General features: G+C 43.7%; 1 protein-coding gene across 2 annotated transcripts in view; it reads left to right on the top strand.

Moving 5' to 3' along the window:
• The window catches only part of SLIT3 (slit guidance ligand 3), a 593232-nt gene that overhangs the window by 430912 nt on the left and 134431 nt on the right, over positions 1-27889 (top strand). For both annotated transcript variants that reach the window (XM_047091292.1, XM_047091299.1), the window contains exon 6: positions 9678-9749. In XM_047091292.1, the coding sequence (XP_046947248.1) occupies positions 9678-9749 (72 nt within the window). The remainder of the gene's footprint in view (positions 1-9677; positions 9750-27889) is intronic.

Consider the following 27889-nt stretch of genomic DNA (forward strand, 5'->3'; position numbering starts at 1 on the left):
GAGTGGGTGGAGTGGTGCCATGCTGAGGAGTCTGAGCTGTGTACAGAGAAACAGCACCACCTGTATCATTATCATTATGAGCATGGGCAGACCTGGGTTCAAGGCCAAGCTAAGACTGAACTCTCAATGTCTCACTTGCTTTTTCTGTAAAACATGGATCATGATGTTTTGAGACCCAGCAGAGATAAGACATTGAAGATGCCCAGCTCAATAAATGGTGACTAGGTGCTATGTGCAGTTATGATTGTGCTTGTGTTATTGTTATAACTTGTAGGCCATGAGGAGTCATTAAAGGCTCATGTCCAGATGAAAGAGTGTCAAGATTAAGAAATTATACATCACTGGGTGCCTGGCTGGCTCAGTCAGTGGAGCATTGACTCTTGATCTCAAGGTTATGAGTTTGAGCCCCGTGTTGTGTAGAGAATGCTTAAAAATAAAATCTTAAAAAAATTATAGACAGTAGTGTGGCTTTTGGCTATTTTTGGTGCTCAGCAGGTAACTTGACTGAATATTAATTTAAAATGGCCACCAAGGAATGGGGCTCAATTTTGTAATCACTCTCCCTAAAGGTTCTCACCTATGGGAATTGTAAGTATGGGCCCATGTTGACGACATTCTCCCAGTAAGAGAAAAATTTGTATTTTCTTTCATGTAGGCTTTTGATGGATTCTCATATTTCAATCTCCTATCAGCTAGAGAAGTACAAAAAAGCATATGAGTCTGAACCGCTGCCCTCAGTCCAGAAAAAAATATATTGAATATCTCAAATAATAGATTCTTTGGTCTGGGACAGAAGAAGAGGGGATAAAGGGATAGGCTCAAAGCACAGAAGGATCTGAATAAGATGAACAGGAACTTTTTCTTAAGAATCTCATAAGAAATTGACCTCAGGCCACGTAACTTCAGATCTGAAGGAGACTTTAGAGATTATATAAGATGAATTCCTGTATTTACTATTATTTATTTCAAAGGAAAGAAAACTAATGCCACAAAGACATTTTCAGAGCGCATACATTTCATTACTTTCATACTCAGAACTTCCTTTTGGGCTAAATGTTACTCCCTCCATTTTACAAATGAAGAAACAGACGTGGGAACATGAGTGCTGTTCATAAACTGGGTGGTTTATAAACAGTCCAAGATCAGGGTGCAAGCAGATTCTGTGTCTGCTGAGGGCCTGCTTCCCAGAGGGCCAGCGGTCTTTTTGCTGTGACATCACGTGGCAGAGGGGGCAAGTAATCTTTTCAGGGCCCTTTTGTAAGGATACTAGTCTCATTCATGAGGGCTCTGCCCCACTTCCTAACAACCACTTTAGAGGAGAGTTTTCAACATACAAATCTTGGGAGGGGGGAAGACACATTCAATCTATAGCATTCTACCCCTGGCCCCCCAAAATGCATATCTTCTCACAAGGAAAATATGTTTCATTCCATCCTAATAGACTCAAACTCATTCCAGCATCAACTTAAAAATCTGAAATCCGAAGTCTCATCTAAATCGAGGCTCAAGGTATAACTCACTTGGAGCAAATTCCTCTCTAGTTAGGAACCTGGGAAATCAAACATGTGCTTCCAGAATGCAATGGTGGGACAGGCCTAGGACCAACATTCCCATTCCAAAAGGGAACAATAGTAAAGAAGAGAGGAATGACAAGTAGGTCCAGAGCAAGCCCAAAACCTTAAAACTCAATAATAATCTTAGGCTTTGTGCTCTGCCCTCCAGGTCCACTGAGACAGGTGTGAGTCACTTCATTCATCAGCTAGAAATTTATGGGCACCCCAGTCTTCTATTTTATTAAAAAAAAAAGGGGGGTAGCAAATGTTGAGACCCTCCAAAAAGTTACTTCACATGGGTTGGAAATATGAGTAAATTCAGAACGTTTTAAAGTTCTACATGAGAGATTCATGTGATTCTCCTAAAGGGAGACAAAGCTCTTTGGAGGTCTGAGAAGGCCGTTTCTGTGTTTCCTTGATATGGCCTTGACGGACTGTCAGGGAGAAATCCTGGACCAACCCAGAGTAGAGCTGCTTACATCCTGTATTTGAATGGAACCCAGCATTCCGCCTGGGCTCTTATGCCTGAAGCTGTTTCGGTCCAGGAAGAAGTACTCGGCTCTGGCTGCCGTGTGTTGCTCATATTCACATGGCTGGAATAGTTTCTCTAGAGTCCAATGGGAAAATTTCTGAAACCCCTGTGGGGGTGAAAAATTTTAAAAACTCCCGACAGTTTATGCTGATTGACTTGAAAACAGAAATAAAAAACCAGAGATGTGGACGGTAACTTTCAAGCCTGTTAACAAAAGTACTTTTCATCTTTCCATTTTCTCACTCCCTTTCTCTTCCACCAGGGAGGAACCCCAGATGGTTATCACTCCGGAGTGTAACTAGGGAAACCACAAACCTGCCCCAATTGCTATGGAGACAGCCTTTTTTATTTGTTTGGCCTCTGAGTATTCATGACATCAGCAAGGAGGCCAAGAAAAACACGGGTGCTTCTTACAAAGGCATTTTAATTCCCACTGAGGAAAATTAAGAATGCACACTAGGACCTCTCAGCAACTATCAGGGCTCCCACCAGCCCCGCTGTGGGTATAGGTGTGTTTGTAAAGGGACAGCCCATTTTACAGGAGATGCAGTGAGGAGCCTTGAGTTGATGTCATTGATGTGCAGAGAATAAATCTGTTTCCAGTGGAGTCAGCCCCAGGGATACAACCGGGGAATGACCACCACAGTTTGCTGGGATGGATGAGTTCCCCAGGATGGGTGTCAGAAGTTTCAGTGCTAAAATGAGAAAGTTCCAGACACACCTTGGCAAGCTGGACATCCTAGGTATAAAAGCACTTTGTTCCTAGTATCACAAGAAAGGGACACAAAAAAAGGACGGATTTGAGATCAACCTCAAAACAGGAGAGCACATTTTGCAACAAACACCAAACTTCCTTGATCCCGTGGTCTACGAGTGGCCACTAAGTGAATGAAACTCTCCTCCACATGAATATAGGGTGTTTTTGTTTGATCTGCTTTTGTTTGGTCGGTTGGTTGTTTTTGTTGTTGTTTTATTTATCTAGAAATGCTAGAAATTGGTTTCAAATGGATACTCGTCCAAATTAAATGAGAGCTCAGCTTCTTCCTAGCAACTATCCTTCATGCTAAATTGGTTTGCAGGGATTTTCCCCCTGCATTTTTCAGCACAAATTCATTTGCCAAATCCCCAACAAACCGGAAACTATGTAAACACAGAAGTGGAGTTATTGATATTTCCCAGTGATGTGTAAAACACCCCTTTATTCTCCAAGGTCTGGCGTGCCTCTTTGGTGCTAATCCATCATCTGTGTTTGCATTATTGCAGAGCTTGGTTTCAGGAGCATGTACTGGAGTGGATGCAGTTATTCTCCTGCTGAGAAGTTGCATGTGTTGAACAGCAATGTGATACATACTTAATAAAAGGTATTATGCTAGGCATGTGGCAAAGTGTGCATAAGGATGCTTGTTGAAATAGATTCTGCTTCAATTTTTAAGTTAAGTTCTAAGCAGGGTGTTCTGACCAGAGAGCTTAATTAACCTAGAATTCTGTCCTTTACAGAGTAAGTGTGGTTGGTTAAAATCTTTGGAATACTAACAATCACTTAATTATCTAAATATATCTGTAAATATGACTGGAGATGGGCACATTAAATTTCAGAGGTCAGCAGTCACTTTACCCATTTTATAATATGCATTTGCATTTATATGCATACAATAAGGAGATATTACATGTAATAATTATGTAAGAAAAATAGACATAAAGTTGTCATCTGTAGACAGGAATCTTTGTGGATACATAAATAATGCATGGATCGGTAAACATATCAATATGCATGTGTTCTTGGGTCTGGTGGACAAGTGTACCAAATGTGCAAAATAATAGATTCACCTCTTTTTGTTCATTTGAGATGTTATTTTAATGTGGAATTACAGTAGCTCCTTAATGATGAGAAGTAGTGACAATTCATTAGCAGACTGTGGCTTAGATCAAGTGTTTGATTTGCCTACAAAGTGTGGCCAGTACTCAATTATATGGAGTGTATGCTTTCCTTTTGAACATATTTTTTCCCCTTTGCCAGTTAAAATAACCTTGAGCTTTTTTTTTCTTTTGAAGACCCCAGCCAGCAGCAGACAAATTGTTCTTCAGTAATGATTTTTTTTAGAATCTTAAACTGTCATTAAAAAAAACAAAACAAAACAAAACAAAAAACCCTTCTGAAGCGCTACTAGATTTCTTGTTTTCTGCTTAAAGGACAATCGGATAATGAGAAGAAAAGAAACAGCATGTCAGGGCTACTTCATGTTTTGTCTTCTGGCTTGTTTTAAGAAAGCAGGGATTCCCTGGGGGTTTTTTGTTTGTATCTCTCTTTCTTTTTAATAGTTGCAACACTTTGAGTACACTCCCAGTACGTATGCGTAGGAACATATATTTTTCATCAAAAATAAATCTGAATTGGTTTTTAGAATCCTCTTATATCTTTTAAGATAGTCAAGATGTGAAAACCGCATGTGTCGCTTCTCCCAAATATTTTCAAAGGATGTCGTACACTTTATTTTGCATCCTAGGCACCTAATACAGTATGAACATCTACGAACACTCAGTTGCTCTTATGGGTTAATTAATTGTTGGATTCTGAGACCATAGGCTTGCTTTGAATTTCTCTTGTGAATTTCATGCAGAAGTCCTTCTACTTACTGTGCGCATTTTATGGAGATAGTTTTGCTCGGAAATTAGCAAACCGTTTAATTCCAAAGAGCGCTGAACCTTAGCTACTTCTCCCATTTAACGTGAGGGCTGCAGTGACGGCAGCTGCAGTCCTGGAGCAAACACTGCGGCTGGATTGGGGGCCGGAGCAACAGTGCCCTTAGGCTAAGTTTAACCATCCAAAGGCGGAGATGCTGGGGTCGCCCAGAACATCTGGATGAAAAGGAAACATCTGGATGGATGTGCCTTGGTATGTAGACCTTGTATCTACATGACTAGTTGAGAATTCTACTTTTCTTCCAGATATCCAAAGCCTGTTTCTGGAGATTTCTGTCTTCGAGGTATTTCTTCCTCATGGGGACTCAAATGCATCAGGGAAATCATGAGATTTTTTTTCTGCCTTTGTTCTTGTTGTAGGGTGGTGGTGGTGGTTAGGAGATAGGTACATTGCTCTTAATATTGTAATCAGTTTTTTTAAACCCTTTTTAAAGGATTTAGATCTGCTTCTTTAAGTTTTTGAAGTGCAAAAATATTTCTGTCCTGCCTCAATTGTGAAATTTGAAACTGTGATTGAAAGAGATGAATCGTGATAATGTTATGCTTATGAATGGGAATTCTTACAAAAGCACTATCTCCCTGTCTGCTGTGGGTGAAGATTATTTTAGGTCCTCACTCACGCTGGCTTTCCCTTCTGACTTGTTTATATTCTCAGAGTATAAAAATACAGTAGTCAGAAAGCTCCTCTCAGGGAGTCTGCATTTAGTTCTTGTCAGAGGAGTCCTTTCTAAATGGACTCTGGTATCATTTTAGCACACATTGTTTGCTGAAATCTGAGCTGCCCAGGGAAATTAGAGCAGTTAATTTAATATTGTGAACGTTTTGGGGCTTCCAGGCTTAGTCACAGGCAGAAAAGTGTAAATCAAATTGAGTTTTCTGTATAAAGTAGATGACAATGAAAGTTGCTTCCAAAAACCAGCCCAGCTTTCCCCCATCTGCTGCCTTCCCGCTCCTCATCTTCACGCTGGGCCCACAGAAATTCACGTTATTCCAACCTTCTCCCCAGATGCTCCCTCGGGAGGTCTGTGTGGCAGAAAGCTCCCAGTGTGGTCGTAGAGGGAATGCTACCACCATTACCCCCTGTTAATAGGGCCATAGGGCCGCAGCCAGGACTGTGGAGCTCATGGCTTAGCATCTCCCACCATGTAGTCTGAGCCCAGCCCTGCTGTACTTCAGGACAAGGACTTACCCCTGCAACCACGCGTGACCAGCTGGGAAGTCCCTGGCACTGTGCTAGGCACCAGGGCAGGCTGTTTTGTATGGTAAAATTGGATTCGGTAACAGTGCAATATATACCTCTTACTGCCATGGGAAAAATAGAGTGCCATCAGGCATCCTAAGACTGCCGAGTTCTCTGTGCTCCCCTTTCTAAAGTTCCTTTTGCACATACAAGCCTCCTGAGTAATGGAGTAGGGAGTGAGCAATGGGCTTTTTGCTTTGTTATTGAGAGGATCTTTGAAGGAGTCCTTTCAAAGCCATGAATTGGACCTTTGACCTGAGAGCTTAGAACACAGTTCAGCAGCCTCCATCAACCCCCAGAAACAAACTGCTAGCTAAGTCAAAGGCTTTGGCCTTAGCTCTGGCAGATTCTCTGTGTGTTTAGTCGTGCTCCACTCCTAACACCTGCAAAGAAATGCTGGGCTTGCATTTATTTTGTACTCCCTACTCCGTGCTTCAGGACTAACTTTTGCATGTCTGAGATGTAATTTTGAAAGAAAAAGAACCCTTATCTGAACCAAGCGTGTATTTACTTTGCTTTAGGGGCTAGTTTATTTGCATGAAATACCAGGATTGATTACAGACAATTAATGACCTTTCTATGAACACTCTGATACTCGGTGCATAAAGATATTATAGCTGGACAGTGAAGTAATTCTCAGGTTTTCGTTTGCTTGACGTGACCCTCCTAGGCCTTGTACCCCTGTAGACTTCCCTGATGAACAATGCAGATGGGGAACGACTGACAACTGAGGCTGGGAGACTGTTTATCTGTGAGTAGAGTGAAAGGACACAATCTTGGTTATAATAAATGTTTTCCAGAAGAGCACACTTCTGCATAAATATTTGAAATTTTGATACATTTCATACATTCTAAACCAGTCTCTAAAAATACACGTACAGAGATGCTTCTGATATTAAAGCTCGGTTTTCCCCATTACTAATAAACGAGTAGGTGCCAACTCGTGCCACCCACTGAACCTGTTTAAACATCATGGCACACTGATCATGTGTGACACCTCTCTGCTTTCAGCCTCACAGCGACCAAGCCCCACCTAAGACTCTGTCCCCACTGTGCCAGTACCCTTGGTGGCCAGGCTCCAATGGGACGCTGACTAGTGGGTTTTGATTTTCATCTTTCGCACGTGTCCTTTCCCTCACCCTTTTTAATCTCTTTCCACCACTTAATTCTTTCCCTTCTTTCTTTCTTTTTTTTTTTTTTGAAGTTTTTTACTTATTTGAGAGAGAGAGAGAGAGAGAGAGCAGGGAGGGGCAGAGAGAGAGGGAGATAGAGAGAATCCCAAGCAGGCTCCCCACCAGCAGCTCTGAGCCTGACTCAGGGCTCAAACTCAGAACCATGAGATCATGACCTGAGACGAAACCAAGAGCTGGGCACTTAACTGACTGAGCAGCCCAGGCGCCCCTCCTTTTTTTTTTTTTCTAGGAGTTTCTCTTCTCCCCTGAAGATTGCATTCTTTCCATATAACATTCTGTATACTTAGAGCATCCTGTTTGGTTTCTGGTGCTCAAAAAGAAAAGGAATAGAACACACCTGACAGATCCAGCAAATAAATAACATTCTAAAAGCAAGGACCTCTCTCTGAAATGTCTGCCCCAAAGCAGATAGATGCACGACAAACTGCCATCTCTACGACACTCTCCTAGACTTCTCAATGTGATGATTTAGAAACTTTTCTATTTAGGAGGATGCGGCCATTTTTGCCGAATTCAGCATATTTATTGAACAATTTCTTGGAGCCAAAAGCCAACTCCACTGTATTTCTGCTTGGTAAGGTTTGGTGGCCTTGGTATGGGGCGGGGTTGTTGATTCATCGGCCCTTAAACTGATGATAAATCTAGAAACTGGGCAGCAGTACTAGGCTGCCTTAATAGAACCTTTTCAGGGAATCAGCAGCCTCAGTACTTACGGGAAATCTTTGGAAAGGATATCCAGCAAACTCATGTGAAGAAAAACTCCGGAAGAATTCCGGGTAGCAAGAACATGGAGATTTCACATGAGTGGGCATCAGCGAGAACTCTGAACACTCGATGTAGAAGTTGCCGACCTAAAGAGTGCTTCTGCTTCATGAGATACCCATTTCCTGTTTATTTTTAAGGCCTAAATGTCTAAGTCTCATATCGTGAGCATTTATTGGGATGATTCCATTCCCTGTAATATCGTGACAGAGCCCATCTGTTGTGACACACGACATCAGTCTAATTGTATGTGTTTCATCCACGTGCACGTACAGAATCCTGTATCTATCTGGTTTCTCGATGAGAAAAGTATTTTAAATCCTCCTTCCTGCTGCAGAATACAAAACCCTCTGTGAGGGTTACCGAGTGTTATCATTGATACATGTTTTGCACGGAGTTGTTGGGATAAATGAGTACAAGTCATAAGTGAAAATGCCAACATCAGGCAATCCCTCCACCTGAGAGGGGCTGATTTTTTCTAAGACAAAAGAAAAAAAAAGTCTATAAGGGAGTTTTCTCAGTACAGCCATACTTCTTTAGGCCATTCCCCCCAAAGACCGTGGTATGTTCTGTACACAAAATGCAATAGACAATCTGGTGCTAATACACATTTTCTATATCCTATCTTTTAGCAAACAAATTACTGATATATAACATGATATTTGAGTTGGAATGTGGTCTTGACTTACACATCAGATCTATTTTGATTTAGAGATAATGGTGTATATTTGTTATCCTTCAACTAAAATACCTCAATTGCCAACTAGAATGTATATTAGTCAAGACATCCTTTTAAAAGACATTATTTTCATGCTCATAAGATGGAAAGGAAAATTTAAAAAAAGGAATCCTGAAATAGGTGCATTTAATTCTCCCCAATTTAAATTTAAGTGGTACATCTTTAAGGCAATAACAATATTCCTTTTTTTCCCCCATCAGGAATGCTTCCATCAATGGATTTCTTTAATGTTGATGGTGGTTGGTGCAGTTTGAGGGAATCTGTATTTAGTCAGAAAATGCTTCAATAGAATGACCTACCAGATGGGCCCCATAACAAAGCACGGAGGCATCAAACCACCACAGACATTTGGTGCTTAGAATAATAAAAAGACTATAAAATTAGATTAGTTGAGTCTAATTTGGAATTGGTATATTCCCCATGCACCCTCGCTGCTCTTGGGCAGATAAAGCCTTGAGATTTAGCACTGTGTCAGAGCAGAAGACTGCAACTTCCAGTAAAGGGAGACGAGGGAGAGGGAGAGAGAGAAAAAAGCATTCTGGGAGGTCGCGGAGGGCAGAGCAGTGACCTCCAATGATTTACAGGCCTTTAGCTTAATGAAATTGTTTCAGTGACATGACGGTAAGAGCTCGTAATGGATTGGATGCCCTAATGTAATGAAATTACTCCCTTCTGCCTAAAAAAAAAAAAAAAAAAAAAAAAAGCGCAATTAATATTTACTGAGACCTGACAGCCTTTGGTGCGCTCGTCTGTGTAGTTCTCTCAGACAGTCAGAGAGCAGAGACGGAGCAGCGTGGCAGACAAGCTGGCTCTGCGCGAGCTCCTGGCGGGGACGAGCAGAGCCTGCCAGGGGTGGAGGGACAGGCGCTAGGGTGGCCGGGGACGCCCGGCCCGGGCCGCCCGGCTCCTCGGCGCTGCCCCCACTCAGCCTTCATGCCCTCCCCTTGCTTTTCCACAGGCAACTGGACAACAACCACATCAGCTGCATTGAAGATGGAGCCTTCCGAGCGCTGCGCGATTTGGAGATCCTGTGAGTTGATTTTGCGACCGCTGCCTTGTGTGCGTGTGCGTGTGTGTGTTGTCCGTGTGAGGAGGAAAGAGGGGGAGTGTGTGTGCAGGGGGGTCCGTGTGGATGCCTTTCTGTGTCTTCTGCTGCAGTGCTATTAAAATTGGGAACCGGGAGATCCCTCTGGCTCACCTTGGCCAAAGTGTTCGCAGGCAGCAAAGTGTGATTTCTCACCTCCCACAAACTGGGGTTCCTGCTAATTAAGTCTCAATTGAGTCCTTTCTCCCCCGGTGCTCCCGCGGTATTTGTTGCTGGGTGGAACAGATGGGCTGGAATAGCCCCCCAGCGCCTGCCAGAGCATTCAGGGAGAGTGTGTTTGAGTGTGGGCATGGGAAGAGACAGGTTACAGGTCTGGGAGATGAGAGAGGGGTAAGACCAAGGGGTCAGTAGGAATCACCCAGAATCACAAAGGGACCTTGGCACAGGGCTGGGGGCAGGGGGCAGGGGGGAATGCCAAACAGCCTGGTGAAATCTGGTCATTGCCATTGCTCCTGGGATCTCATCTCGGGTTTAAATCCAAACTTTAAGCAGTAACCTTAAAGTGGCAGGGTGGGAGCAAGATGAGAAGAGGTGGAATCCCACCCTATATAGCTTGTCTAGAAAAAAAAAAATTTGTAGGTGCCTTTGTGTGCCCAGATTTTCAAATGGGTCCAACCTGGTTTCCGGGGAGTCAGTGGGGATGGGGGGGAGGGTGGAACTCAGCTAGGAATCATCTTGGGGTCATTCAAACTAAAGTTGAATGTGTAAGAAAACATTTTGATTGTTGTCCCCAGAGCGACACTTCTAGCTGTCCCTGATTTGGAAAAGCCCGGAAAGGAAGGCAGTAAAGCCTAGTAGAACTTGTGTCAAGAGATGTGTGGTTCAGTCCCGACTCAGCCCCTAATTAGCTGTGTGACCTTGGGCAAGTCCCTTCTGCACTTGGGATCTCAGTTTTCCCGTTTGGAAAATAGAGGGTTTGTTGCTATATCTTGCAGGCGACTTCCCTTTTCCAAGCTCTGTCACTGCTTGGTTCTAAAAATAATTCTGATGGTACAGTTCTGTCCAGTGAATGATAGGGTAGGATTTGTTGAGCATTCCCCTGAAAATCAAAAATTACATAGTCGCCAGGTTACAGATCTCTGACTTCCAGAAGAATGAATAAATGTCGAACAAATGAATGAGTGAATATGTAAAAACATCCCTTTATACGTGAAGGAAGGTCCTCCTCCTACCTTCCTTTCCACCTGGCCCCTGCAGACAGTAGGCACGGGTTGGAGAAAGCCTCTCCACGTTGTGTGAGAGGAAGGTGATTCCAAGAGGAATCACGGGAAATCAAAGGGGATGCTGATGCTGCAAGGTGCCGGAAATCTGACGAAAGCCGTGAATTCCTGGGACAGAAACGGCAGGACCCACAGCCAGGGAGGTCAGGTTGTCAGTCCTAAGACGGATGATGGCTTCTCACCCAAACTCTGACCCCGGAACCGGCAACAAATGCAGGTCTGCTAGGGAGAGGGTGCCAGCCCAATTTAGTGACTTAGGACTTCTCTTATCAAGAGGCTGAGGCTGAGAAGGGTAGGCGCAGTTTTCCCAGCCTACAAAAAAAGCATTTCGGGAAAGGGCTGCTAGGAGAATTTCACCCTTTTCTTGGGAAGGATGAGAAAATTCCTTGGGAAGAGACCAGGAAATGGAAATCACCAGCTGCCATGAAACAGCTGTGATGACCTGACAGCCTGCATGTAGTTCTCTGCACTGGGAGTGGTGATGCCTCGTCTCAATGGGAGACCTGTCTAGGGCAGAGGATAGGGCTGGACAGTCAGATACCGTGCGTATGGGGTCCTGGGTGCAGTGGGACTCAGGCCAAATGGCTCAACTTCTCTGAGTTTGTTTCCTCAACTTTAAAAAGAGTCAGCTTTTGTACACATAGAAGTGGCTTTCTGAATGCCGTCCCATCCACTCCCCTAACTCTCCATCATGCCCGCACCCCCATCAAACCCCGTCTGGGACAGAACTGAACTGCTCCTCTCTATGCCAGTGCTTTGCTATTTTTAAAACATTGGTATATTATAGCATGTTGGTACACCAGGTTTCTCAAACTTGAAGCTTAAAAGCCTCTGGGGGGGGGGGGGGAGTAGTTCTCCTTCTCTATTATTGCAAAGAGCCCACAGGACCTGATTAGTTTATCTCCTCAATTCCAAACAAAGCCAGATCAATAGCTTTGTTTTAAAGACGCTCTGATTTGGCTTCACATGGCTAAGTACTTAAAATTAATCATAATCATTTATTCCATGGGTTTTTAATTTCCAGCAGAGGCACACGGCTTTGGAACCATCTATCTTAATGGTGAGCCATTCTGAAATTGGCTGGAGCCGACATCTCCATTTAAAGAATCTCCTCTCCCCACCCCCAGACCTTCCAAATCTCATTTGCACATTGACATTTTATAATACTTCTCCATAATCACAACTTAGCCATCATAAAGAACCTTGACAATGAAATAATAAATAGGAACTAAGTGAAGGCATCATATATTAACTTAATAAGTTTTTGAGAGAGAGAGGTTCAAAACACCTTATCCCCAAAAACTCATCTTTAAGTATCAAAAGCTTTAAAAGTCTGCAGATTAAGAAGACAAAATAGAGTAACTTCAGGTGTATTTTCTCTCTGACATTAGGCAAAAACAAGGAAAGCCCATGATTATTCCATGGAAAGCTCTCTCAAAATTAACTTGAGGAAAGTTTGTGGATGTCAAATAGTGGAAATATTTCACAAGGGATCCCCCTGTTATTTCATCCTTTCTGCGGATGAAAATGCTGTAAAACTTCTTCCCGTCCAGGCTGGGGTTGGTCTCACAGGATACACTGAATGGGAACTTAGGAGGTGAGCCTGGGAGAAACACTGGCAGTAAGAAGAGAGGAATGGGCACAAGGCTGGAAAAGACTGTGACACCTGCTCTCTTGATCCTCATTTTTGGCTCATACCCCTGGGGAAGGTCTAGCAGAGAATATGGTGAACAAAGGAAAAGAGCCACCACCCTTCTCCCCTTTACAGGTAACCAGAAAAGGGGCTAAGGAAAAACAAACAAACAAAAAAACACAGCGTGAGTGAAATTTCTCAAGGCTCCAGTGCCACCAAAGAAGAATCATGGTGCACATGATACTGCCTTCGTAGCATTTGTTGTGCAGTTATCCGTGCCCAACCGTGCTTTTACATACCTTGCCTCTCTGCATCCTCACAACCCTCCATGAAGCTGCCATTGTCATCTCCCTCCTTCTGCAAAGGACCCATCTCATAGAAGTCAAGTAACTGCTTAACTAGTAAGCAGCAGAGCCTGTGTGATTAACCATTCTACCAAGCTGCTTTACTGATCTGTGTGGCCAAGGCCCTCGTGGTGTTGGCTCCCTGAAGCATGGCCAACATGTGACACACAGTGATGTGAACCGGACCCCAGAGCCAGGCTGGGCGAGCTATCAGAGAGTTTGGAGCCTCCCATATGCTTGTGAAATTGTCATTTTTTTTTTTTTTTTACCCAGTGAATGGGTCCCCACAAATTTGAAGGTAAATCAGACTTGCCAGGGAAAGAAAATAATCCCACTTTCTCACCGACTCACATTCTGGTCCCAGGTGTGATTTATTCTCACTTCTGGACATCACCATTTGACTTTGACACTCAGTGGTTTGTTGGCTCCATTCTTCAGACCTTCCCACGATATAGCCCCAGCTTTCTGTATGGCCTTAAGGTCCTTAACTGAGAGTTTCTACGACTCAGACACCTTCTGTTACCCAAATCACTGGCCTTTCATTTCCACCTGTTCTATACATTTGGCGATTCACTTAGTCCGTTTCCTTCTGGTTGTGTTTACACTGCCGTCGAATATGCCAAGACTGCATTTCTGACTCTGTGTGGTCAGGAATCATTTGTTGCGGTACCCTGAGCCGTGGGTTTCCCTGACTGTCAGGTTGAGGACAGCCAGGCATTTCGCCAGTAATACCAGTCACCTCCCTGCCCAACATGCCATCCTGGGTCAGAAATCTGTTTAATGAAAAAAAAAAAAATTAAGCATATGGAAAAATGAAACAAAATGAAAAAACCTACTTAATAAAGTAATTAACTTTTTTCAATAATACTGTGGGAGAGGAAAAAAGATTTTCAGACATTGTCTCCCGACTTTATGCAGCAAATCAGAAGTTTAGTAGATGTGCTGCCAAAAAATGCCAAACCAAAGATGTCAGGAGCACAGCCTGAAAATGCTCATACATCCCAGTGAGTATCCTGCCCTTGATAAACCCCTGGTACCAGCTAAATTGTATGCAGGTCCAGCACATCTGCAGATAACTAATGTGTGCTGTTTGGAAGGGCTCGCTCCACTTATGTCACTTGCTAGTTTTTGAAATTCAGTGAAATTATTGTAGGCAGGGCCAGGAAGGATCTTAGTTGTCTCCAGAATGACCTTTTATTTTGAGATAAGGCACAGAAAGATTGAGAGCAGGTGAGAGCGAGGACCAGGCCACATAACGTTTGGCCCGGGAACCCCGCTTCCCTTACCCTTGTCCAAGCTCTGGCTAGGACATTTGCCGAGGGAAAACAGCAAGTTAGTGGCAGCAAAGGGTCGACAATCTGGGCCTGCAGACCCCTGATCCTATGTTCTTTTTCCACATTGGACACCTCCATGCAACTAGGCTATTCAGGAAAAAAAAAAAAAAAAAAAAACCCTCAGTAAGATCAGGGATCCTAAGCACAGCTGTCCTTTCAAAACCATTATTAAGTGTTTGCTGTTATTTAGGAGATTGGGGCTAGGGGGCAAACTTTAGTACATGACAGAATCAAGGAATGATTCTGCTTTCAGCTCTCTTAAAACCAGAGGTTGCAAACTAGATAGATCACAGACTATATTGCAGCCACAGATGAGTTTTTAAAATCCCGTTGAGTAGTTTTTCACTGAAATCAGCATTTTGTATTTTAAAAATACAAAATTCTTCATAAAAGTATAGATTCCCAGCTTAGGATTTCTGGCAAGCCAAAAGCATTGGCAACCCTGGGCTGCCAATGTGACAATACAATCAGTTGTGGCTAAAGAGCACGTTCCCTCCCTAGATGGGATGTATAGACTCCACCTTCCCATCGACCTCCATTCATTTCAGTTCCCCACCAGCCCAGGTGGCCCGTGCTTTAATCCATCCAAGATGCAAGGACACCCTATGTGCCAGCATGGCACCAAATGCCAGAGACAATAAAGCTTTAGAAGAAGAGTCTCTGGCGGACCAAACACTATGGGCCAGAGCTTACCAGAATTGTTGAGTGGACATGTACAAGCAGAGCTAAGTGATGTGGAGCCCAGAAGTCCCAAACCGAGCAGGGACACTACAGAAGCAAGCAGGAATCTCTCATTTCTCATCTTCTGGGAAGGTCTTCTCAAAAGTTGAACTAGCTTCCAAATTCTCTTTGACTTTAAAGCAGTGGTCATTGGATTTATGCAATTGATGAGAAATAAGAGATAAACACCCCCCACCCAATTTCATGCTCCCTAGACCCTTTTGTCATCCCATGTACTGAGCTCTTGCTTAGCCCACATTTAGAGAAGAGAGATTCAAGACTTAAAGCAGTGGTGTGTGGAAATTGGCCAGACTTTCAGGGTTGTTTTAGTTCTGCCACATCTGGGCAGGTACGACATGGCTTGTGACCCCAAGTCCCACTTGTAGACACAGAAGAATAGAGAAGAAAGTCCTTTGCTGGTATAAGAAGAAGGCAGTGACAAGAAACTGGCAATCCTGATACCCATGTCACGGTGCGCTCACTTCTCTAGCATGGGGTTGTTGTCCTGGCTGAAGGGTGCAGGGCATTGGGTGTAAGGACTTTCATAGACACTGTTGGCCCAGTAAAGAAAACCCAGAGCTGTATACAAGTGGAGGTCTATCCTCCACTTCAACTGAGCTTCCTCTGAATGTAGAACTAGATGCTCTGATTAACAAATAATAATTAACAATATATAATACAATGATGTTATAACAATTATTAGTATAGTCACTATAGATATTATAATTACTGTTATGGCCTCTAGTTCTTAGTGTCCGCTATCTTCCAAGTGCTATGATATTAGGATGCAGCATTTTATGTAAATCCTCACCACAACCTTACAAGGTAGAACCTCTTGATCTTGTTTTTCTCATGAGGAAACTGAGGCTTAGAGAAGCTGCACGGCTTATCCAGAGTGACACTGGCAAGTACACGGGACTGCTCTTCAAGTAGCAAATCCAGCCCCTGCACTTCCCTGCTCTGCTACAAAAAATTAAAATTAAAAAGTGCATTCTGCATCACCCATACCAGAGAAACAATTATATGCATTAGTAAGATTACAGGCTACTGTAAATGCCCACAGTGATTCAGGAATGATAGTTTTTCCTTTTGAAAAGTTGACCCATAGGGCACTCAGATCTAAACCTATGACCTCAGCTTAATCAGACTTACATCCAGTTCTGCAAAACTGCCCCAGACCTGGAGGCATGAGGCCACATTTGACTTTGGGGGTGTTAGAGTCCTCCCATAGGACTGGCCTCCAGGCCGGCTTCACCAAACTGGGTGGTTTGGGGTTCCTTTACTCACTGAAAAAATAGTAGCAGTAATACCAACCCCTTAGGCTATTATGTGGATTAAAGGAGATACCATAGGTGTGTGTCTAGCAAATAGCACACACCCAACCAGACACTCGTCACAGTCAAGGTTGAAGGATACACCTATACTGTTTCACTGCCTTATCTCCAGAACTTCACACGAACCTGGAACATAGTTAGGTAGTCATTTAAAGACAGAGAACCCAAATCGAGTGGAAATTAACTGAATTGAAGCCTACTCCACCCTATTATGTCTATGTTATGTCTCGGTCCTACTCAGAACTAAGGTTGTGGTTGTCCCAGAATTATTTTAAATATTGAACAAAACAGTGTCTTTGGTTTTTCATTCCTCCAGCAATGGCAATTTTTTTTTTTATTACCAATGAAAAAATTAGAGCCGTAGTGAAAATTGGTGTTTCTAACAGACAAGTCTTGTTTTTGTTTATTTACAAAGTGTTTCACCTGGGTTTCCCTGCGAGCTGGAAACATTTGTTTCAACTGAATTTTGAATCAGGGTATTTAGTCATGACATACCTTTGAATAGAACTGTCATTGCCTAATGAAAGTCTTAAAATACCTACAGAATATGATTTTTTTTTTGGTACTGTGCTACAAATTGTGATTTGTTCAGGAAATCAGAATTAAAATTGTACTTTGTGGAGGGCACCAGTAACTTCCATTCAGCTCCCAGAATACTAGGAAAAGAACTGGGTTTTCTGTAAATGCTCACGTGGGCCACACAACACACCCCCCTCCTTTGTAGTCACCCAAACTCAAGGCTCAATCATAGTCATGTTCTTAAAATGACTAGCTTGGTTTTGAGAACATCAACTTAAGGAAAAAGTGAAATTTTCTCTGAAATACAGGATAATTTTTTCCATTTAAATAAGCAGCCCTTGAACAATTCAAGTAGCTAGAATTCAGGTGGGGGAAGATATTCTAGTGGTTTCCATTTGATTTCATGTTTCTGTTAAATAAAGGCTAGTTTAGTCTCTGAAAAGAAAATGTGTTGGTGTACATTCCTGGGTTAAGAGGATGTGGTGAAGGTCACTGAACTATTTGTTCTTGATCACAGAGGATCTGTAAATTGGTAGGAGTACCATTTTCAGCTTCTATGAGCACCACTTGGGTGGAATCGGGTGTTGGAAGTCTTGCTGCTTGAGGGAGCCACAGACTCCAGCCACCAGGACCCTGGGCTGAAATTCTGTCTTGACAAACTAGATTTGAGAGCAGCCTTTTGGTTTCCTTTATCCCACCTAAAACAAACTAGAAAAATAGCCCTGCATCTTTGAAAACAGAAAGATAACAGAGAGGTTTTTTCTCTGGGACAAGATGCAGAGGCCAGTGGGGTCAGTTCACTTCTAAAATGCAGCTTCTACACTGATTTGCAAATGTGCTCCTATGCCAATGGTCAGCCTCTGCCTTATCTCTATCCCCCAGCAGCCAGCAATGACTTTGGTGACCAGTGTGTGAGCACTTTCAGTGAGTATCTTGCCCTTTGTTCAGTTCTCATCTCGTGGCTCTCAAGGGCCCCCCGGCCAAGAACCATGATGCCTTGAAAAGCCTAACCTGACTCTTGGCTGGAGCTGCCACTTCCATCCAGGATGCAGAATATCGGATGGTTTGGCTCACCTATGGCCAAGAGCCCATTACTCTGCAAGAACTGTGTCCTGAAAGCCAAGTCCTAGGAACTCAAGCAGGATATTGACCCCTTCCTGTTAGCTGGCTTTATGGAGGAGAGGATGGCATGTTGAAGACATGGAGATGCAGTACTGGGGAGAATCAGAACATCCTCCCTTTCTCTGAGCTTCCATTTCCTGTATGCAAAACCACTCAGGAGCAAGGGATGAGGAGGAAGGAGGGTGGAAGGAATCTGATTCTGTTTCTCCAGTGTCATGTTTGTATTCTTTGGACTCACAGAAGCTCTAGCGTGCCCATTCCATCTTGATTTATAACTAAATCAGAGCACCCCAACTATTGATTAATAGTTGATTGAAAACTTCAGCTGTGGAATTTGATTTTTTTTAAATTGTTTTAGTCTTTATGGTGTTTTAAAAAATTAGAATTAGTTGCCAGTGTGTAAAACTCAGGTAATTATTTATTATAAATAAGACACTTATTTGTAAGTGTCTAAATTCAACTTTCCCAGAATATCTGGAAGCTGTGGCAACCCTGGGCATGCTTTTGTCTCTGATTATCTAGAGCAGCACTGTCCGGTAGGACTTTGTGTGATGCAAGAAATACTTATGCGTGTTATCCAATGTGACAGCCACTAACCACAGTGTGACTCTTGAGCTCTTGAGCACTTGAAATGTGGCTAGTACAACTGAGGAACTGAACTTTTATTTAATTCTAATTGATTTAAATTGAAATCACTACCTTTAGCTCATGGCTACCTTATTGGACAGCACAGGTTTAAAGCTGAGTGCCGAGTACCTCATTTGGACAGGGATTGCCCTCTACACATCTCCATTGCTCCCACGGGGCCTGCTTTCCTATTTGCTTTGTTCCAAACCACTGGAGCCATTTCACATTCATTAAGAAGCACATTTAAACAGTGTATTTTCTGAAACTAAATACTTCAAGATATCTGCCACTCCCCTCACCCTCCACTCTGTCCTTTCTCTATCTGAATTTAACCATTTGGATCTTGTGCCTGCAAAAGACCCATTTTCATTGAAACCCAGGAGTATGATTATTAAAACCATCTCCCCCCAAAGTGAAATCTCTCTCTGTGAAAATTAGTTTCCTGATCCCAATTATACACTTCTTTCAGCCTTGCAAATCACTTCCACGAAGTCAACTGGGTAGGAAAATCACTCCCATGTCTGGACCCGTCCCTTCTCCATACATAAGCTAGATATGCGGCAGCTAGTTGGAGAAGCCAGCCCATTAACCCAACAGAAGCCGAAGCTTTATTTACATAAAGAGAAAAAGAAAAAGAGCTGACCCTGCATAACTTTTCAAATGCAGTGGGGGTTAGTTGTTAGTTGTGACTTTCAGAGTCGGGCCAGACGTCCTATCTTTATACAGATCTGGACATCCACAACCTCTTCCACTGCTGTCTGGAAAACAGTTCCCATTCCAAAATTGCCATTTTAGAGCCAGCACCAGCCCAGTGGGAATCGGAGAGTGTAACTGTAGTTGGAAAGACCCTGGAGATCAACCAGTCCTACAATTTGTCTTAAAAGAAAGAAACTCCCCAGAAGGTTGAGTGAGTTACACATAGCCATGGAAAAACTTCATAGAAGAACAAGCCAGGAAACAAGTCTGTTGGCTCTTTGTCTAGTGCTCTGTATTACCGTCTACCTTTCCCCTGTATTAGCAAAAGGGAAACAAAGACTAGTGAAGCCAGCCTCTATGCTCTGTCCAGCCCATCATCTCTTAATCTCTAGCATTTTTCCAGAGAGAACAGTGTATGTTCAGTATGGGGACCAACACCCTCCCTTTCTAGGGCCTTCTAGTCCTGCAGGCACTGCTGGGGTGTTGACCACCCCAGTATCCACCAGGTTGCTATCTGTTAGGAAGGCAATCTGGGAAGAGATTGAATACTACATCGTTGATCCTGGCTACCAGTGGTGACCAGAGGCCTGATGAGTGAGCACAGGGGTCCCTGCCCCTGTTTGAGCCCAAATAGCCCAAGTAAACTGTGCCTAGCTCCCCAAGAGAGCCCTTTCCTTGCAAACACCACAGGGTGAACCCAGACCTTGCCAGCATCTCCACTGAGAAACAGAGCCTCGTGCACACTGTAGCTTAGTTCCAAACTGTTCACAAGAAACAACTTACAGGTTTAGCCACAGGACTGATGCATGGTGTGTGGGAAGCTGGCAAGGGCACACTTGCCTGGTGGGACACAGTCTTACCCTTAGAAACAGAAACTTCCTCAGGGCTCTTTGTCTCCAGATAATGATAGTGGGATGGGAGATGGGGGGAAGGAACCTTGAATAATTTTCTATCATTTAAGATAGTTCATTTAAATAGTAGGTTCCCAGTGGCTGTCCTCCCAGAGATGCAGTACAGAAGGAAGACATTAACTATGTCTCACCATTAAAATACTTCTTTATTTTTTTTAAGTTTTTAATTTTTATTTATCTTAAGAAAGAGAGAGAAGCCTGAGTGTGAGCAGGGGAAGGGGCAGAGAGGGAGGGAGGGAGAGAATCCCAAGCAGGCTCCACACTGTCATCGCAGAGCCCAGCATGTGGCTCGATGACCCCATGAACCGTGAGATCATGACCTGAGCCAAAGTCAAGAGTTAGACACTTACCCGACTGAGCTACCCAGGTGCCCCCAAATACTTTGGATTATATATATATATATATATATATATATATATATATATATATCAAAGTATGTTATATATATGATATGTATATTTGATATATGTGATATGTACGTGTTAAATATGTGTGTGTATGTATATATATGTGTGTGTGTATATATGTATATATATGTGTGTGTGTGTGTGTGTATATATATATATATATATATATATATTTGATTCAGATTGTTAAATTGATCTTTTTGGTTCAGACACTAAAAGCTGGCATCTGTAATCCAAATCCAAGGTATGTCTCATTTGTGACTTTTGTTACCTAAGATGATCTATTCACCAATATTAAAAAACCAGAAGACTTCATATAAGAATTCTAGATGTCTGGCTTTCTCTTGAAAAAAAAAAAAAAAAAGGAATAAGTGGCAGCACTTGCACCCACATTCCAGCATAGCGACAAGCCTTTGAAACAAGAAGTAACCGTCCCATGTGGCAGAGGTGGGTTTGTTGCAGACTCCATACAACCCACTTACGCAGATGTAAAAGCCTGGCTCCTGCAGGCAACTGAGTTTGTACTCCTGGATCAGCCCAGGCAGCTGTTCAGAGCAGAAATTTATTTTTATGAAAAGATGCCAAAAGCATGACCCTTCACATTCTAAAACTCATCCATCCATGCAGTAAATATTTCTTGAGTTGTCCTGTGTGCCAGACTCTGGGCTGGGCCCTGCCTATACAACAGGGTGCAACACTGGCGTGTTCTCTGCCCTCTCACTGCGCACACATCAGTGGGCATTCCAAGACTTCCTGTTCTTCCCCTCTTACAGGCTGAAATGCAGCTGAGGGGGAAATTGTCCATTTCTCCCCCTCTCGCCTGCAAACTCACCTGTTCGGTTATGTAAGTTGGAGGCCGTTCTTCCATTCTCAGTCCATTGCAGACATCTTGGCACACTGGCAACTTCCTGATTTCTAAATAATGTAGTAGACAAGATTGATCGTCCAGATTCCCAGCTTATGGATGATGAAACAGGATCAGCAGAGGCCACCTCATTCATGTTGTCGTTTAAGTACATTTTACAATTAAATCGGTCATTGGGAGACAGTTGAATGCTTCTGAATCACCACTAGGCAGTGTCTGTGATGATCTCAAAAAAACTGGGTAAGGAGATCTTCAGAATTAAGGGATGTAAAACACTGGAGCATCAGGAATGCCTACACTACCAGCCATCTGACTGATGATTGGCACAATTTGAAGATTCATGTTTCCCTTTTGATCTTCCACTTTTTACATTTATTTTGGAGGCATCTTTTCTTTCCTCCTTTTAACACTGAAGCTCTGCCGGGTAGAAGGAGATGAGTTTCTTCCTGTCACAATATGAATATATAATGAAGGAAGAACCAAAGACAAGCCCTTTTGTTAAGGGATCCGTACCATCAAAGGCTCAAATTGGCAGCTGATTGTTTTTATTTATTTCTGTAGGTTTTACATGACACCTGGAGACCATTTAAAATGTTACTTGGCGGTGAGAGCTCTGTGTTTAAAAATAACGCTCACCCGGTGCCAAATCACTTTAGAGTCGGGTACAAATATTGAGACAAAAACCCCAGCTGTTATTGCTTTGGCTGCTAATTTGAGGTGTCAAATGAGAGCTCGCCTGCTATACGTCAGTGAATAAGGCCCCTTGTGAGATCATTATGTTTTCTAACAGTTGAGAGTAATGGACTAATCAGTGCAGCATCAGTTGTTTTCATTATATGCCCACACAATGGTTATGAGCTTTAATTTAAACGGTCCGCAGGGAGATCAAGGAAATCAGTAATTGGCGGCACCCAGGATAGTCCCGGAGAGCAGGTGATGTGAGAGGTGGCTTCCCACCATCCTTTCTCCTCTCTCCCTTCATCCCTCCTGCCCCATCTGCCCTCAGAGACTCACTACCTGCTGCAAATAGCCAAAAGATGAGCTTTGCTTAAGAAGCAGACCTGTACTCTTAGTTCTGCGGGGGTATGCTTAAAAATTCCAGTCCACCGATCCAACAGTAAAGGTGGCTTCTGGCAGCGATTAGACTTGTTAGCCAAACCTTGACCTCAGAGGCTTTAAGACCCAATTTCTCTCCCTTCTGTGTAGGCTCTACCACTGCCCTCACTCTCCATGCTGGGCTCTCTGTTCTGAGGATGAGAGGAGGGTCAGGTAATGCTGTTGTCTTTGAGCAGCCTTGGCAGTGAGGCAAACTCCACAGTCACTGCCACATGGAAGTCTGTGAGGGCTGAGACCAGCACTAGCCTATAGGACTCATCTCTGCCTTAGGAAAGACATGGAAATTGGACAGCCAGCATCTGTCAGATGATCCTGTAAGAGGCAGTTTTGTGTAACAGTTAAAAATATAGGGCCCTGGTGTCCCTTTTGCCTGTATTTGAACATTGGCTCCACAACTTACTAGCTGTGAGCAGGGCAGAGTTCGATCTCTAAGTTCAACTCTTTGAAGAGTTCATCTCTAAGTAAGTTCATCTCTAAGTGAGTTCATTTCTTAGGATCCAAAATGGAAATGACTACCTGAGGATTGGTGCCAGCACATAGCAAATACTTAATGGTATTGTTATTGCTATTACTGACATCTTTACTGGAAGCTCTTGGCAAGCTCACACCAAAGCAGCATTCTTTACTAGTCTCACTCATTAGAAGGCAGAGTTCGTGAAAGAACCTATAATATTCAGTTTAGGTTTTCTCAAAGGTTGTGTCATTATACATTCTTCCTGATTTCTGGAGTTTCCTAGAGCCTCCAGCCAAATTAGAGCAGTGTACAGCTGGGTGAGAAAGGCAAGTTCAACCTGGATGGGAGGGGAACATGCAGAGAAGCTTCAACCAGAAATGACTGAGTCAATCAGTTGGGAAGCAATTCTGGGCTGGGGGAAAGGCTTGGGGATGCCTCTCTCAAACTTAGTGGGCATTTGGCATGTGTTCTCCTGCAGCCAAGTTCACAAAGAGACACCACCTACACACATCCTAGTGGGCTGAGCCAGCCAGCAGCATTCACATTCCCAGGACTGAGGAGGATGTGGAAGGGCCTGGTCATCAATAGGCCTTGATTCCTGGTGCCATGATGGCTGTCCAATCAGCAGCCACTAAGCAAGACCAGGACAGGCTAGTCCTGCTTTGACATGTAAACCAGAGAAGAAAGCAGGCACCTAAAGCATCCTCAATTTCATTCCTCCCCTCCCTGTCTGAGCCAGCAAAAGGGAGAGGGAGAAGTGAGCCCTCAGTCCCTCCCTTTGAGGTCCACCACAGAGGTGCTGCCAGAATCCCTCTGTGCTTCTCATTCCCCATGCCAGCAGTTTAGATATTTCCTACAGGGTCTAGCCACACTATTTGCACTCAGCTGCTCTTCAGAAAATGATGCTGCCTACTTTGGTTTGTGTTTGCCCCTATAAATTCAATATAGGCACTGTTGGAGAAGTGGTATCTTCAGGGCCTAGAGTGCTGGCCATTGGGACCCTGGTGTCTATAAGTACAAGTCAGAGCATCTCCAAGCTCACTTTAAAAAGATATTCTGCTGCCATGGCTGCCAATGACTCACTAAGAGTCTCCTTCCTGGGAATTATTAAGGAGGGAACCTAGACTTAAGGAACAATTAACCTGCCTTGAGACAAGGGAAACAGGCTAGCCTTCCAAGAGGATTTATCTAGCCCAAGGAGTTTGGATTCCCAAAGGGGAATAGGAGGGGCTCAAAGAGTATCCCAGGAAGGTTGGCATACTGGGAAACTGCAGTGGCACTTATTGTGGATGCCTGGTTTTGCAATTATGTGATACATGCTCACAGATAATATTGCTGCATTAGAGCCAATTACATAGTGTTATGGACACACAACACGCAGATTACGCCCAGAGCCAAGAAAGCACAGAGTGATAAAGCGATGGCCTAATCGGAGGAGACAGAGGGAAATGTCAGCCTTATTAAGGTTGCCAGGGTGGTGTGGCTACATCTGGACTTAGCTCCTCCAGATCAGAGATGGCTATCTTGAGGGATGTGAAGGAGAGCCACACTCCAGCACTCAGCAGGGAACAGTAGGGAGCCAGGGGCAGATGCCAAGTTGGAGCTTTCCCAGGGTGATTACAGCTACCTCCATGGAGGACTGTGTACTGTTTCAGAGCCTGGGCCTCTTAGCAGGAAAGCACCATGCCCTCCACAAAAGAGGCTTTCAAGTCCCAGAGTCAGCAAGAAGATAGCCTATATTGTGTCCTCTACGCTTAGGTAAAGGCTCTATTCTTAGCTATGCCTCTAGCTCAATGGTTTTCAAACTTGAGCTTGCATGAGAATCCTCTGGAGGGTTTGTTAAAACGCACATGGCTGGGACCCCCCTCTCCCCCAGAGCTTCTGATTCAGTGGGCCTAGGTAGGGCCTGAAGATATGCATCTCTAGCAAGTTCCCAGGTGATGCTGCAGGTCTGAGGACCACACTTGGAGAACCACTACCCAAGTTTTCATCCCACACCCAACCCAATCTGGGTACACCTGCCCTGTCCCTTGAACAGGGCCTTCTCCTTGGTTCCGATTTCATCACAGCATTGTAGGTTCTGGACGCAGTGGGAGCCATCTTCCAGGTGGGACTGTGGTGCAGGCCAGATATGTGTGGATTCTAGAGTTAGACCACTGGCTTTAGATTCCCAGCCCTCCCGGTTGCTACTTGGGCTTTCCTACCAGTGTTTTGACAGTCTCTGACCTAATCCCCTCTTCTTACGGAGTAGTTATGCCACTTGCCAGCAGATCACAGTTAATTACTGACAAAGGCAGGACTGGAATTTCCCAGTTCTAGAGCAGCCAAGGGTCGGCAAACATTTTCTATAAAAAGGCAGATATTAATTATTTTAGGCTTTGTGCCCTGTGGTCTCTGTTGTGTCTCCTCGGCTGTTGTGACACGGAAGCAGCCATAGACAATACATAAACAGGTAGGTAAAACTTTATTTACAAAAAACATTCTGTATTGGATGGTGTTTGACCTGTGGGCAGTAGTTCATCAATCCCAGTACGTGCACAGCTTCTCATGCATTCTTCATTACTGGGAGCCCTTGTCTTGCCACAGTGCCCTGATATTTAGCTGAGGAACACAAGCACATTTTTTCAGGGTAGCAAGGTTCTAGTTGGGCTCAACAGGAGCAACAATAAGTTCACTAATCCCTTAGTGCCCTGGGGGAGAAAAGTTTAAAGCCCTCCTCCTGGTGCTCACAACTGAGAGAGAATGGGATCCATTGTTAAAACTAGCATTGTCCACATGGATCATTTTAATAGGGAGAATGATCCTTTTTCATTAAACATTTATGTTCTGATTATGACAAAACAGAAGAGCGACTACTCAGTATACTGGCCACACTTAGTCTCAATATAAACATAGTATAATGGGGTAATGGGTTTTATAAAAGAGAAATGGGAGGTAGACAGACTGTCTTTAGATCTCATGGGCATTGGGGAGGGAATGGCTTTATTTCTAGTTTAGACTCAAATGCCCATTCAGGAGCTCTGACAGTGCAAAAGGGGGAGACCAGAACTGAAGTCTTACAGAATTGATCTGAGCCTGGCTTGATCTTGACACTGATGGAAAATGCTGAATTGAGAGCATTCATTTGGGAGTAGCCTCCAACCTGGGTGACTGGGGATAAAGTGTATTTTCTCAGAATCTGTCCAAAGGAGCAGAGCAGTGAGGTTGAGACTAGACTATGGAAATGGTGGAACCCCTCCAAGAGATGGAAGTAAGAAAGATGAGGGATGAGGTCACCATAGCCTAGTCTGGGCCAGCCATGCAGTAAGCCTGGGGGGCATTGTCAGACCCAAACATTTATTTTCCTGTTGGTTAATTTTCAAGGAAGTTTACAGAACAGGAGATACTTGTGCAGTTCTTTCTAACTTTGGGTGCCAGGGTAGACATGACAGAGAATGTCTATGGTGGGGTAGTAAGCTTGCCCTGAAAACAGGAGGCAGTGGGCAAGCTGAGAGAAACTGTGGTGTAAAAGAGAACAGATAATTCCTGAACCCTCCAGGAGCTGATGTGCTACCCTGGGTGTCCCTCTCATAGCTTAAAATTGCTCATCTATACAGTAAGGGTAAGAATCCCAACCTCAGGGTTCTACAAGCATCAAATGACAGGAATGTGAAAGCATACTGTAAACTATAAAATACTATCAAACCCAAGCTAAAATAACAGCTGATCATTACTGGGCATTGCATGTGAGCCAGGCTGTGTGTAACAACTGCACTTCCCATGCCTTGTTTCAGGGTGTGGTAGTCAGCTGGATAATGCCCCTCTCTCCAAAAAATGTCCTTGTCCTCATCCCAGGAATTTAGGAATGTTACCTTATATGGCAAAAGAGATTTGGGAGATGTGACTAAGATAAGGATCCTGTGATGGGCAGGTTATCCTGGATTATCACTTGGGCTCTGAATGTCCTCCCAAGGGTCCTCATAACAGGAACGGATCACAGTGAACAGTGGGAGATGTGGCCACAGAAGCAGGAGCTCAGAGTACTGCAAGGAAGGGAAGCACAGGCCAAAGAATGTGGGTGGTCTCTACAAGTAGCAAAGGACATTGAAACATTCTCCTCCTGATGCCTCCAGAAGAAACGTGGTCCCACGAACCCATGTTAGACTTCTGACCTCCAGACTGTGAGAGAATAAATTTGTGTTTACGCCACTAAACTTTAGTAATCTGTTATCCTAGCGGTAAGCAACAAATCCAGGCATCATTCCTGGAGTCAGGCTAGTTTGGATTCATATCCTGGTCCTACCACTTGCTTCATCCATGAAACAGAGGTGATAACAAAAATGCCTTCCTCATAGGCTGTTTGGAGCAATTAACTGAGATGGTACATGCAGAACCCTCAGTTCAGTTCCTACCTGGCATACATTAGCTCTCAGTCCAAGTTGGCAATTATTAGTATCATCTTATTTAATCGCCACTAAAGCTCTCTGAGATTGGTGCTATTATTATCTCTGTGTTACAAAGGAGGAAACCTAATGAGATTAAGCAAACTTCCTCATGGTTGCACAGGCTATAAGTGGCAGAGCCAGAATCTGAACCAGGTCTCTGCCTTCCACACGCATGCTCCCCCAACCCTGCCCATCATGTTGGGGTTATGACCACACCACTTCCATTGAAGGCCAGCTACTTAGGGATGCGAGAACCAGATAGAGCACTGTGCTCCATACATGGGCAAAGGCCACCAAGACTGGAGATCAAATAAATCTGTGTTTATTAGGGAAACAAAA

This window comes from Lynx rufus, unplaced genomic scaffold (assembly GCF_022079265.1).
Source record: "Lynx rufus isolate CCGP_SWC_20201006 ecotype Redwood Valley unplaced genomic scaffold, mLynRuf1.p SCAF_1, whole genome shotgun sequence".
NCBI classification, from domain to species: Eukaryota; Metazoa; Chordata; class Mammalia; order Carnivora; family Felidae; genus Lynx; species Lynx rufus.